This window comes from Neopsephotus bourkii, unplaced genomic scaffold (assembly GCF_033783945.1).
Source record: "Neopsephotus bourkii isolate Nb327-2 ecotype Australia unplaced genomic scaffold, CSIRO-AGI_Nbou_v1 NB_52, whole genome shotgun sequence".
NCBI lineage: Eukaryota > Metazoa > Chordata > Aves > Psittaciformes > Psittacidae > Neopsephotus > Neopsephotus bourkii.
In genome coordinates, this window is record NW_026900569.1 from 1,150,874 (window position 1) to 1,163,459 (window position 12,586).

The 12,586-nt window shown below is 48.9% G+C and overlaps 1 protein-coding gene across 1 annotated transcript; it reads right to left on the reverse strand.

Annotated features, from left to right (window-relative positions):
- Window positions 1–272: 272 nt before the first annotated feature.
- SPRY4 (sprouty RTK signaling antagonist 4) lies at window positions 273–11,924 on the reverse strand. The gene is made up of 2 exons (XM_061347700.1): window positions 11,691–11,924; window positions 273–1,917 (listed from the first exon to the last, which is right to left on the reverse strand). The coding sequence occupies exon 2, from the start codon at window positions 1,869–1,871 to the stop codon at window positions 972–974; it is 900 nt and encodes a 299-aa protein (XP_061203684.1). The 5' UTR covers window positions 1,872–1,917; window positions 11,691–11,924; the 3' UTR covers window positions 273–971.
- Window positions 11,925–12,586: the final 662 nt, after the last annotated feature.

Here is a 12,586-nt window from a genome sequence, read left to right on the forward strand (position 1 = left end):
ACCCCCAGGTGTATTGGACACTCAGGTTTTTGTGACTTCTCAACAGAGCTGAAGAGGTTTAGAGAAAGAAACGCCGAACGTCTTCCATTTGCGGCGTGAGTTAAGATCCAGCACCGGGGAGCGAGCGCGTGCGCTGGGAAATGGGATCTGAGCAACATCCTCCTGGAGCGGGTTTGTACTGGTGGTGTAGAATCACCATTGCATTGAGCAAACCTAGGGATCGGCAGCAGGCAGAACGGCACCGTGGTGCTACAACTGCCTGAGCACCTCCCACGCAGGGAGCCCCCTGCTACCAGCTTGCTTTACAGAGAGGGTCCGAATCGCTGTGGCCGGGTGGGTTCAGAGAGAGCAGTGTGCCTAATGCGGAGAGGCCCTTAAACAAAGGAGCTGTTTCTTTACCTGTGATCCCAGATCTTTGAGGGACGTGGAAAGCTGTTGAGAAACGTGGACGTTGTGTGCAATGGGCCCTTCTAACGGGGTGCAGGTGGGGAGGGAGGGTGGAGGGACTCAACCCATCACCTTCAACAGGCTGCTGGTAGCGAATCGGTTTGGAAGGAAAGCAAAACCGAGAAGCCCACCCTGGATACGAATCCAATGCAGCTTTCTGTAGCTGGGAATGGGTATTGCTTGTGCGGCCGTGCCTGCCAAGCAAGCAGTTAATGGTTCTTGTGGTGTGCAGGCATGGTGAGCAGCCGTCCGTCCAAACCAGGGGTTTCTAAGCAGCTGTACTTCACGATATACATAGGCTTGCCGCCTTCACTTTATGTTATTAAGATTCCTCCTTTGGCCCCATCTACTTAAACTCTGACCAGTTCCAAAACCCTGAATAACCCAAAGTGCTTCAGTTTGTGGAAATAGTTGCTTCTGCTTTCTTCAGATGCAAAAGACTAACGTTATCCTCAGAACACAGGTTATTAAAAAGAGCCAATGCCACTGTGGAGTGTCCTCCCACTCCCCATCCTCCCAAACTATCAAAAGGGCTTCTCTGGCCTGTTTCCTTTGCTCTCAGGCAGTGCCTTGCAAATGACACTGTTTGTGTTTTTACATCTGCATCCGGGCCGGCTCACTCGGTCGTAGCATCTCTGGGACAGCTTGACGCAGCCGGTGGCTGGCAGGTAGCAGAGCAAGCAAGGGAGCACCAGGGAGAGAGCGCTCATGAAGGACCAGCGGGCACAGCAGTTTGAGTGGGAGCAGGAGCAGGGGTGGTCGGCGCATGTGCCCTCGTCGTCCTCGTTGGTGCAGTGGTAGAAGACGCCCTTGACGAGACACATGCAGGTGGAGTAGTTGACCAGGTTCTGTGCTGAGCAGAGGCACTCTTGGTTGCACACCCAGCACGAAGGCAGCGTCCGGGGCAGCATGCACTCCTTACACTTGCATTTCCCACAGGCTTCGCACAGCAGAAAGTGCTTGTCCAGTTCCTGAGACACAGGTTCCTTCAGGTCCAGGGGTTTGCAGTTAATCACCTTGGGCTGAATGCGAACCGCTCGGGGGGACGACTGCTCCGCCACAGGGGCTGGGGCCATGTGGTCCAAGAGCCTTTGGTCTGAGGAAGTGCTGCTGCTGCTGCTGATGGAGCTGGGGCGCCCGCTGAAGGAGATCCAGGGGTGGGTGACATCCTGCTCACAGCGCTGCGGGTGCTGGGTGGTCAGGACCAGTTCATGGGGGCCTCGGGGACGCTTCTGGGCTGCCAGCTGGGCAGCGGTGGGGTTGTCGGTGTAATCGTTCTCTATGTGAGTGGTCTTCATTTGGTCAATCGGCAGGATGGTGAGCGGGTGCTGCAGGCGCCCATAGGGGATCCGACTGTCCAGCAAGGGCTGGACCATCACAGAGTTGGGGACAACGGTGATGTTGTGGGGAATCCGGGGCTCCATGGATCAAGCAGTCTGAGTACGGGTGGAAAATCTGTTCTTAAGTATTCTGGGGGAAGGAAAGGAGAAAGAAAAGGGGTAGGGGAGAGAAAGAACACATCGTTATTGAGTTCCCCTTGAGGGCCTTGAGCAAGCTGCTCTAGTGGAAGGTGTCCCTGCCCGTGGCGGGGGTTGGAAGTGGATGAGCTTTAAGGTCCCTTTCAATCCAAACCATTCTGTGGTTCTACCCTACAGCCTTGGATCAAACAGGGCTCTCTACTGAGGCTGATTATTGTGCAGAAGGTCTTATAGGGTAAACTTAGAACGGAGTCAGAGCATTTGTCTGTGTACAGAATCTATCACCCTTCACTGCTGCGTTCCTCTCCCTAACCTTGGCCCTATACAGCTCCTCTGGTCCTGGGAGGGCTACCACCGCTGCAGGGCCCTGAAGTGCCCGTGTCTCATTTTCTCAGGGGGAAAGCACATCTCGGGGTTACTGCTGTGTGTTCACATGCTTTTTTGTCAGCAAAGTGCCTGAAGTGACTTGTCTCAGGTTTGGGGTTTTTCCCCAATTGACCCTGATCCCTAAAAGCCCTGATGCAAAACTGGCTTGTGGGAGCATTGCCCTGGTACAAAGATGCTTCAGAGCGCGGGGTGAGCACTCACCCTTGCTAACCCTGGCTCTGCCTGCGGGAGGGTGGCTTGGCTTTGGGGAGGAAATGTCCTGTCTCCGCTTGGAGCCGCAGGGCTCGGAGGCTGCTTTCAGCCTTCCTGCAGGAGGTGGAAGTTCTTGCTCAGCAGCTTGTCTGGGTGCAAAGCCGGGCAGGGGAGAGCACACGCACGGGTCAGACTTGATTTGTGCACCTCATGCAGGTAACCAGGCGCTCTGAAACACTTCCGTGGGCTAACACTCGGTTTGAGCGCTGTTTGACCAGCTACAGCAGCTCAGCCGTCTGCTGCCGCAGTTTCTCATTTCATTGAAAGAGTGCAATTTATCCTGGAGCCAATCCAAAGATCCAGCAGGACAAGAAACCACAGGAAGTAACTAAACTTAAATCAAAGAACGGAAACGACTCGGTTCAAATTTAGAAAGTGCACATTGTTTTCTAGTAGATGTGCCATTTCCTCACGGGGTGACCTTTATTCATAAATAATAGAATGCTGAAGAGCAGTTTAAAGAAGGGCTGAGGAAAGCTTCAGAGCAACTCACAGGAGGGGAAAAGCTGCTGGTATCAAGAGAAAGGAAACAGCGCACAGCTTTAGGCAGTGCCAGTGGTTTGTGTGCAGATAAACGAAGCTTTTTCCAACAGCATGAGAGAGTTTAATGTTAGAGCAGGCTGAAAACCAGTCAGGAAAAAACATGCATCCAACTACAGCCAAGATGTGTGTGTGCGTGCGCACAAGTAAATGTACGTGTATTGCAAGAACACGCTCCCCTCTAACCTCAACACAACAAAAACTGGAGCATGAACTAATTACTCATTTATGGAAGGAGAAGGGGAAGTGCATTTTTCTTTACCCACTGAATAATGTTACCAGAGGCCACTTTTGCATTAGTAAATCATTGCTGTGATAGGTCACTTGGCATTTGAGGGGCTGGAAATCTGCCAGTTCTCCCAGGATCAATAGAGTGAGGGTTGGTGCTGGATGGAGACCAGGGCAGTGACACAGAGTGGGAAGGCACATGGCACCTCTGGGTGCTGGCACCGGGTCCTGCCTGCTGGGCTCCTGTCTGCAGCACAGGGTGAGCAGAAGAAGTGCTTTATCGAGCAGTGATGGTGATTATTGGAGTGTGGTCCTTAGGCTGCTTCTCTTCACAAGTTAAAATCCTCTGCTGGGTTTTAGCCATTCATTTGGGGGTTTTTATTTCATTATTCACAGCTCACTGACATCCTGACTCGAGCAACAAGAGAGTTTTCAGAGCATCTCTTCTTATTTACTGTACTTCAGAGGAAAAAGCAGCAATGATTCTGACAGCTGTGGGGCATTGCTTTTCTTCTGTATGTCAGAATCCAATGTCATGGTATAAAAAGGACTTGCTGCAAGTCATAGTTTAGCAACAGATTCAGTTCTGCATGAGCTACGTGGTTTGTTTGGAGCAAGAGTTTGGCTTCACAGGGTTTTGGGGGTTTGTTTTCTTTAAGGAGAGAGATGCAGCTGTGCTGGCTGCCAAGAGTAAGTGCAGCAGAGCTGATGCTAGATGGAAGGTAGCTGGAGGAAATGGTGGCACACTGAAGGATGTTACTGCTCCTTCACGTCCCTGGCATCAGTGCCTTTCCCCTCTAGCACGAGGCTCTGTGTTCTGGCCTGAACCCACTCCCCCTTGTTATCAAGCCTCTGGAGTTTGGTCTGTTTGCCACATATTTAGGCTGGATCCACGGAGCACTATTTTGTTTAAGGTGCGGTGTGTGCCAGCACTGTATGGAGGAGAGCTGGGCAGCATCCACTGCCTCCATCAATGTAAACAGCCTGACTCAATGCCGATTGTCCCAGCAGGGCAGCTCTGGTGGCACATGGAGGGGTTCTGCTTCACTGAGGGCACCCCACAGGGAGCCCCTTGCCGCAGCACCAGGGGAGAGCAGCAAGCAGGAGGGCAGCAGCCCCGGGACAGGAGTCAGCATCTGGGCTTTACATTAACTCTGTAATTGCACAGTGTGCCACGGTCCAGAACCAGCGATGACATCACGTGGAAGTTATGTTATCAGATTAGTTTGGAGACGTATTATAGCCACAGGCACTCTTAGAACACCCAAAACCTGCTACACAGACATGGCCATAGGCAGGCAGACATTAAAGATGGCTTAACTAGATATGCTAAAGGCAATCAGGATTTCAGAGTTTACTAGCATAGAAGGGAGATGAACCCTGGACTAAATCCTGCACTTCAGGATAGTTAATGCTGAGAACTATTCACCTTTTTCCATTATAACGCTGCTTCACATTGTCTTTCTAAGAGGGAAACTACTTCTGCAGAACAAGAGGAATGGAAGCTCTGACATGGCAAGAGACCTGCAGATATCTGGGCACAGGATCTCTACTGGGATGAAAGCTCTGGAGTGAAGACAGAAGAATGAGGCCCAGCTCTCCTAATTCCCAGACCCCTGCTCTGGACACAACCTCTCTCTTCTTGAAGATCCCTTTTAAATCACTATGGATACACACCCTACCAGCTTTTGGTGCTAGTGCTAAACATGGTCCTTCACAGTTAACTGCTGCCACTTTTCAAGCTACTCTTATAAGGCATAAATTTCTGTCCCTTACAGAATGTTCCAAGGACCGTGACCATGCTGCTGCTGCTGGTCCTGTCACGGGAAGTTTCAGCAGTGCATAAGATTGCTGGTGACAGATCCAGGTCAAACATCTCCTGTGCTGAGCTAGAGTGAGCTGAGTGGTGCTGGTCCTGCAAGCAGGCTCTCCTCCACTGGGATCTGCCCAGATGATGGCAACATCAGTATTTAAGGATGTGGTTACTTCAGGTTTTGTGTCTGCATGCTTCCCCTCGCATGTGCCTTGAGCACATCCTTCCCTGAGCTGTTTCTGCCTTAAGCTTTATGTCTGTATGGCATGAAAGAAAAGATTGTAGCAAAGGGTACGAGGAAGCTGTTTATGTGCACAGCACTGCATCTCCCATGGTAAAGAAGAAGAATCCGGTCAAGTTCTCAGGTTAAGGACTTGTGCTGGACCAGAAGCAAGTCTGCTCTCGTGAGACTGGGTATGTGCATGGATCCTGGTGACTTCCTTGGAAGATCCTCCCGGACATCATAACTTGACCATTTTTGGTTGCTGTGCTCCCCAGAGGGGGGAAATGCAGCTGCAGCCAGTCTGAAATTGTTCCAGGATGACTGGAACAATACAACCAAGTCATCCTTTGAAATGCAATCAGTTTGCAGGATACCTCCTGACTGTTCACAGGAGTATCTGCTGTCATGTCTGCTCAGCAGCAGGGAAGCTCATTCTCACTCCAGAAGCAGGACACTATGCCCTTCTTCACCTCCCCACCGGGAGCACACCATGCACAGGATGCTTGTCAGGGAGGACCACAGTGCCTTGAGCAGCAATGTTGGTACCTTGCAAACTGCAGCTTCATCCCCAAAATTAATGCTTGGGGTGATCTGGCAGAATTTAAGACCTTGGAAAAGGACAGGAGCTGAAGGGCTGTAACCCTGGGGTTCTTGCATTGGCTCTGAAGGCCTGTGCACGTGAGCAAGCTGGGATTCAGAGGGTCCTGTAGCTGCAGTGACCTAATTCAGCATCTGGCACATGGAACTGGCCACTGCCTAAAGCAGCCCTGTGTAGAACTGGTGGCAAATATGGGGCCCTTTGGTTGGGAGGGGATGCACAAGAGACCAGGCTGAGCTGTCTCCACCACTGCCTTCAGCTGGAGTGCCTGAGGGTGCCATTGGCAGCTGCCCAGGGAGGGGATGGTTACTAGAGATGAGCTGCAAATGTTCACCCCTTAAGAGAGAATAGTTCTGCTTGAAGGACTCATCCGTGGCGGTGAAGGACTGAAGTTTGTGGTGCCAATGTTGTGAACAGCTCTTCTTCTGGCAAGGGCAGTGGGGTTGTGCTTGTAGATATTGAATTAATTGCTCAAATTGAACAGATTTAATGGAACCAGATGTGTCACTTAAAGAAAATTGTAGATTAAAAAAAGAAATACAGAAGAGATACTAAAGTAGAATAGGTCAGAGATACTCGAGCTATGAAGCTTCATGCCTTTGTTGTCCACTGCACTAACCCAGCCAGACTCTAAATTGCATTTTAATTGAGGAAAAAAGCCATACAGAATAGTGGTAAACAAAATCAGTTAATCTTTGATCATCAGTAATTACAGCCCTATTACAGCATTAACATGGGCACAGATTCACTGGGTGCAATTGTGCAGGCAATCGGCTGAAAGCAGACAGCACGAAGGCAAATTCATGAGTATGCTGCTGCATTGGGAGCTGCTCATTCCTTAGAGGTAGGTGAATCAATGGAGCTCTTTCCAAAGCAGACATATCAGCAAGCTCCCATGCAGAGGAAACTTCTCTTCCCCATGCTATCCAGGGACTGGATGGCTGCTCACCACATGCAATTTTCATGTCAAAATATACTTCCTTCCAAGGCAGTACAATGGATTCAGAAGTCAAGCTCACGAACGCGCTGCGGTGCTGGCTTTGTCTCTTCAGCGAGATATTGCCAATTTCAAATTACTGTTGTACCAGATAATTGCAAGTCCTAAAGTTGTAGGAAACCAACTGTTATTTTCAAGTGTTTGGGTATAATTTCAGACTCAAACAGTTTGTAAGGTTCTTCAGTCACAGGAAATTCAAACAAACGTGACCGTATGTTTTAATGGGATTTTGGACTTGCCTCCATCCTTTTATAGGAAGCTACATCCTTGTGGGCAATTCCATGAGAAAGTTGTATAAACCCCCAGGAAAGCTCATTCTCATTAGTGTTTTTCAGAGCAGTTTTGAAGCAATAAGGTTTAGTATCTGTATTTTCAAGGTGGGGTTGGGTGACTTGTCTGCCATGTACTGAAAACCAAAATGGAGCTTGACTTGAATAGCTCATGAGTGCAGGAATACAGAATGCTCACAATTGTCTCATTATCCCTTAGGTAATAATTTTAACAAGTTCTTCCTTCTGTCTAAACAACATTCTAGATGTAGGTGGGAACAAGCCCCTTCCTCTCAGCATCATTTTCAGCCCAGAAGCAGGTCCTGTCTGGAAGTAATCCTGCAAAACCCAGCCCTTGTGAAGCCAATGGGAAAATATGCTCCCACAACCACCTCCTGACACCCAGCACTAGGTAAGAGGTACCACGGTTTCATCCAGCCTGTTTCTGAAGGATGCAGGGAATTTCCACTTGAGATGCTGACATGCAGACATCTGAATATAGCCTTAAACATCATAGAAAAGCCCCAAATGCACTGTTTGGTGTGTGATTGTTAACAGAGACACCACCAGGATGCTCAGAGCAGTAACGTAGTCACCAATAACTCTCTCTATCCTTTGTAAGCTGCATGTACCAGATCAGGGGTCACTTTATCTCCTTCTAATGAATTACACCTTAATTACACCTCATGAGCAGCCTGCCCCTTCTGTTGCCACTGAATGGCACCAGTGTCAGGTAAGAGCCATTTGCCTCAGCAGACCAAGCCTTCCTCTGGGGTTGCTGGTGCTGGATTGTCCTGTGCATGCTCCTGGGCTGTGGTACAGCCTGAGCCACTAGCCTGGAGCTCCGCTGTGAGTCAGCGATGGTGAAGGGACAGAGCAGAGACCTCTGAATCTTGTCACCTCCCAGCTGGATGACATTCTGCTTGGTTACTATGATGCTAGACCTGATATTATCCAGGCAAAAGCCGAGTTACAGTCTCTGAAAGCGATGTGACAATCACCTCATTAAGACCAACACGCAGGTAGGAGTAGATGCAGTAAATGTACTGCAGAAATCGGCTTATTTTCTTTGCTATCTGGGACACACAAATTTCTAAAGCAGGGCAACAGGAAAAAAACAAACCAAAAAAAGCAATAGGCTCTTTAGGGGTAAGTCTGAATACAGAGAAATCATCATCATTGAGAACTATGTACTTTGAAGTAGCACAGTGTCAGGTCAGGCACGTATTTCAAGGCCTTGCGCAAGTCGGCACCTTCAGGCTCAATGTAACCAGTGCAAAATTCCTCTGGATTATCACTGCTTTCACAACAACCATGGCAAGTCCCTCTCCTGTGGTGGTTTGGTTACAGGGTCTGGAAAACCTTATCCAGGAGGTGTTGATCACAGCAGCATCCCATGCTCTGGGGATGTGCACAAACCCTGCCTTGCTGGCTCCATGCAGCTAGTTACAGCCCCTCCCTACAGCTGTTTGGAAAAGAGGGACATACCCAGGACATGCATTGAAAATGAAGGCAGGGTACCTGGGATAAGAGCTTTCCTTGCTATCAAAAAGTAAAGGAAAGATCTATAGGGCTTCACAGGGTATGTGTGCTCCAGCTGGGTCAGGGCTGGCTGCCACAGTAGACAACTAGGGTATCACCCGCTTCCCAGAGGAGGAGGTGGTGATAAGGGAGCAAATTCTGCCATTGCCTTTGTCTGGAATGAAGGACATCCTCTTGTCCAGAGCTCCCAGGCCACGCTGCCACTGACGGAAGTCAGAAAGCTCAATAAAAGCTTTTAATGAGGGAGGACTACACTTGGAGTTAAAAGAGACCTTTTACTAAGCACGTGTTTTTAATGTGTGACTAAGAATAATATATAATGTTGGAGTTCATTAAGCTGAGTTTGGCTGGATTTCCAGTCAAGCTGTAAATGCTTTAAAAATGAAAAAAGCTCTTTTCTCTAAAGCATATATTATCAAAATATTGGTATTAGTTATTCTTGTTCCCCTCCTGAGCAGCCTTATCTAGCTAAGGAGAGCTGGAATTTTCTCTACGAGTAATAAGGGAAGGGGGGGAAAAAATAGAAATCTGATTAGGGAAACCTGCCATTTTTAAACGGAGACGCTCGATTCTTGCCAGAGTGTGGAAATTCGGAAGCTGGGAAATGAGACCTGTAGACTTCCAAGAAGCTGTCTCTGTCCAGCTGAAGCCTGTTCCTATGGTGCGAGTGAATAAAGCACATTTTGAACCACTAACGTTCAGACCTGTGGGACTCCGATTTCTCAGTCAAGGCTTTTTGTTGGAGAAGAACATTTCTTTTAAGGACAGAAAACTAAGCTCAGATATGATCTATGAAGCTAATGGTAGTAAATGATAACCACATTAGAAGGATTTTCTATGTTCTTAAGGAAATACATTGTATTGCATTTGAAAAGAATAAACCCCAAAGAATACTTGTGCACTGTCTGACTTACAAAAAGGCAGTTTGAAGTACTGGGCTGAATGTGAAACATCATACAGCAACATGATTATTTCTTTTGCTCTTATGGTTAATATTTGGAAACCCATCAGAACTGTGAATTATCATTGCTTTGGTGCAGCAAAGGTGGTGAATTTTAGTCCTCAGTCTCAGAACAGGGTATTCTTTTTCTTGGTGGGGAAACTGCTTTTTCAGATGTTGCATTTCCCACTATGGTTTAGGAATTAGTCATGATTCCATGAAAACAGCTTTTGTTTTGCTGTTTCAGGAGGAGAACAAATAATTTCTCCCTTGCACATACCTCACAGAGCGTTTCAAAAGGACTGCAGTATTCAGAAACGGTCCTTTTAATTTTATACTACCAATATAGAGTCCCTTCTAGCAACAGAAAACACAGTAGCCCATGGAAAACGGCACATTTATCAATGAGACATCCCCAGTGGGGTTCCAATAACTGAGAACAACCCCTCCTCCTGCTATCATTCATTTTTTTATGGAGAAGGGGGAAGCCAGTCATCAGGATCATTGTGATTCCATGCACAAATTGTAGCTTTATTCTTGAACCCAAAATAAAGGGAGAGGGGGGAAGCCTTAATATTGGGAAAGCTGGGTTTCTCTTTGCCTAATTAAAGAGCAATCCCTGAGCTGATTTTTGACATGCTGTACCCATAGCATGGTATGGGAGACTGGCAGCAGCTGAAGAAGTTTCAAAGAATCTAGAACGTGCCTTTTCTACCCTGGATAATGCAGGGATGTTTTTCCTTTCCTCTTTCATTCTCTCCTTCATCCTTTAAGGAAAAACTTGGGGGTTCAAACAATTTAAATCAAGAAACCAGACCCACGGTCACTTAAGGAAATAGAGGGGCGCTGATATTCATTTGCACTGCCATTTCCAAGGGCTGCCTTCCCAGTCCTGCTTTCCTCTAAGACCTTTGTGCCTTTTATATGCCCCTTTCTGTTTTTTCCATTCCCCTCCTAATACTGAATTTTCAGAACATGTCGTCTCCAGGCTTGTCTTTCTCCTGTGATGCCAGGACTGGTACCAGAAAAGAAAATCCTGGCTTATCTTTGCTACGCAGTTGGTGGGGAAGAGCAGCCGAGACAGGTTTTGCCTCCATATATAATATATTCCACATACCTTTATGAAATGATTCTTAGGCACACATTTTTATTACTTGTATTACTTATCTAGCCCTTAAAATGCATTATCCATCCAGATTTAAAACAAGTGTACAGCAGGACAGGGAAGAGAACAGTGATGGAATAAGGCACAGAGGCCAAAAAAATAAAAGAGAAAAGGACAGTTGTGTGAAATAAAATGCTAAAGAGCAAAGGTCACACAGGAAAGCTCTGACACACCAGTGCTGAGCTCTGAAGTGTCCTATTATGGAGACAGCTCAGAACTACTTGACACTAACAAGACATAAGGCTGTGGAAAAGAGAGGAAATGTGTACAATCAGTTTTCATATGCCAAAGCAAGAAATATCTGATTCTTATTTGTCAGCCCAGGTGACCCCATATTTATGCTCCTTCCCAGGGGAAGGAAGAAGGGATGAAGGAGACGACATCCCATCAACAGAAAGAGCCTTATTCTGTTATAAAATCCCTGCACGCAAACCCAGCACAAGTATGGTGAAACCTGCCTGCCATATATGTACACCAACTGCAGATGTTAATGAACAAGCATAGAAGAGAGGTATAAATGAGAGACACGGGCACACAAATGCAAATTCTGCAAGAAACATGATATTCCTTCAGAATGCAAAGTCTCCCGTAGGTTGTGAGGCACCAGGCAGATATCCACTAGGCATAATTAGAGATAATTGCTGTTAGAAAAGTCATAGTCAGAAACATGCTTATGATCAGGGATCTTGAAGGGTCTGGCTGAACGCATCTAGAAAGAGCACAAGGTTTTCCCTTGGGGAGCAGGCTTGATTTGTCTTTCTCCACTTCACAAGGTTTAACATTTGCTCACAAAAGCAGATCTCGTACTTACTTTCAATAATTCAGCTAGGACCATCTCTCCATAGCCCAGTTAATCCTAAATCCGAGGCGGAGGAGGGGGCCGGACCTGGGAAAATCCTGGCAGGAGCCGCTGGAGCTGCGGGCAGGGACCTGCGAGCGCGGCGCTGTCAGCGGCCGCCGCGATGCTGCAACCGCCGCTGCCTGGGAAAATGGCTATTTTATGAATGGGAGGGTAGCGGCTCCTCCTGCGCATGCGCGGCCTCCCGACTCTATGAATGGGTGGGCACCGGGGCTCCAGCGCGCATGCTCGGCTGCCTTTTATGAATGGGGGGCTGGCGCGGCGCGCGCTCCCGGCGGTGGCTCGCGCTTTTTTTTTTTCCTTCTTCCTTTTTTTTTTTTTTTCTTTCCCCATTTTTTTTCTTTGTGGTTTTTCTTTTTTTTTTTTTTTTATGAATGGAGCGCAGGCGGCGGCTGCGCGTGCACCGCGCCCCCCGCCCGGGGCTGCAGGTAACGGCGGCTGCCGCGGCGGCGAGCCGGGAACACCGAACCCCCCCCCAGCCCCGCACCCACCCGGCCCCCCCCGGGCTCGCCCCGTCCCGGTCCCTCCAGGCGTGGCCGTTAATGGGGGGCAGCGTGAGCGTGCCGCAGCCCCCGCGTTACCCCCGCCCGGCCGCCGCCGGAGCCCCAGTTCGGGAGCGGGGCGGCATCGGGCAGCGCTTCTCGTCGGGGCCGGGGGGGCTGGAGGGGGGCGGTTGGTGACTCCCGTTCTGGGGCGTGCGAACGGGAAGAGACAGGAGGTCCGTGTTTTGCTCCCGAGCTCCGCGCTGCGGTTTCTCCTTCCCCCGCTGCGCCGTCACACGCGTCCGGCCGCCGCGCTGGGAAACCGCGAGTGAAAACCGCGGCTGCATCCGCATGTGGGGTTTGGAG

Excerpts from the sequence above, each read along its gene's own strand:
- SPRY4 (XM_061347700.1), bottom strand. The coding sequence starts at position 1,871 with ATGGAGCCCCGGATTCCCCACAACATCACCGTTGTCCCCAACTCTGTG.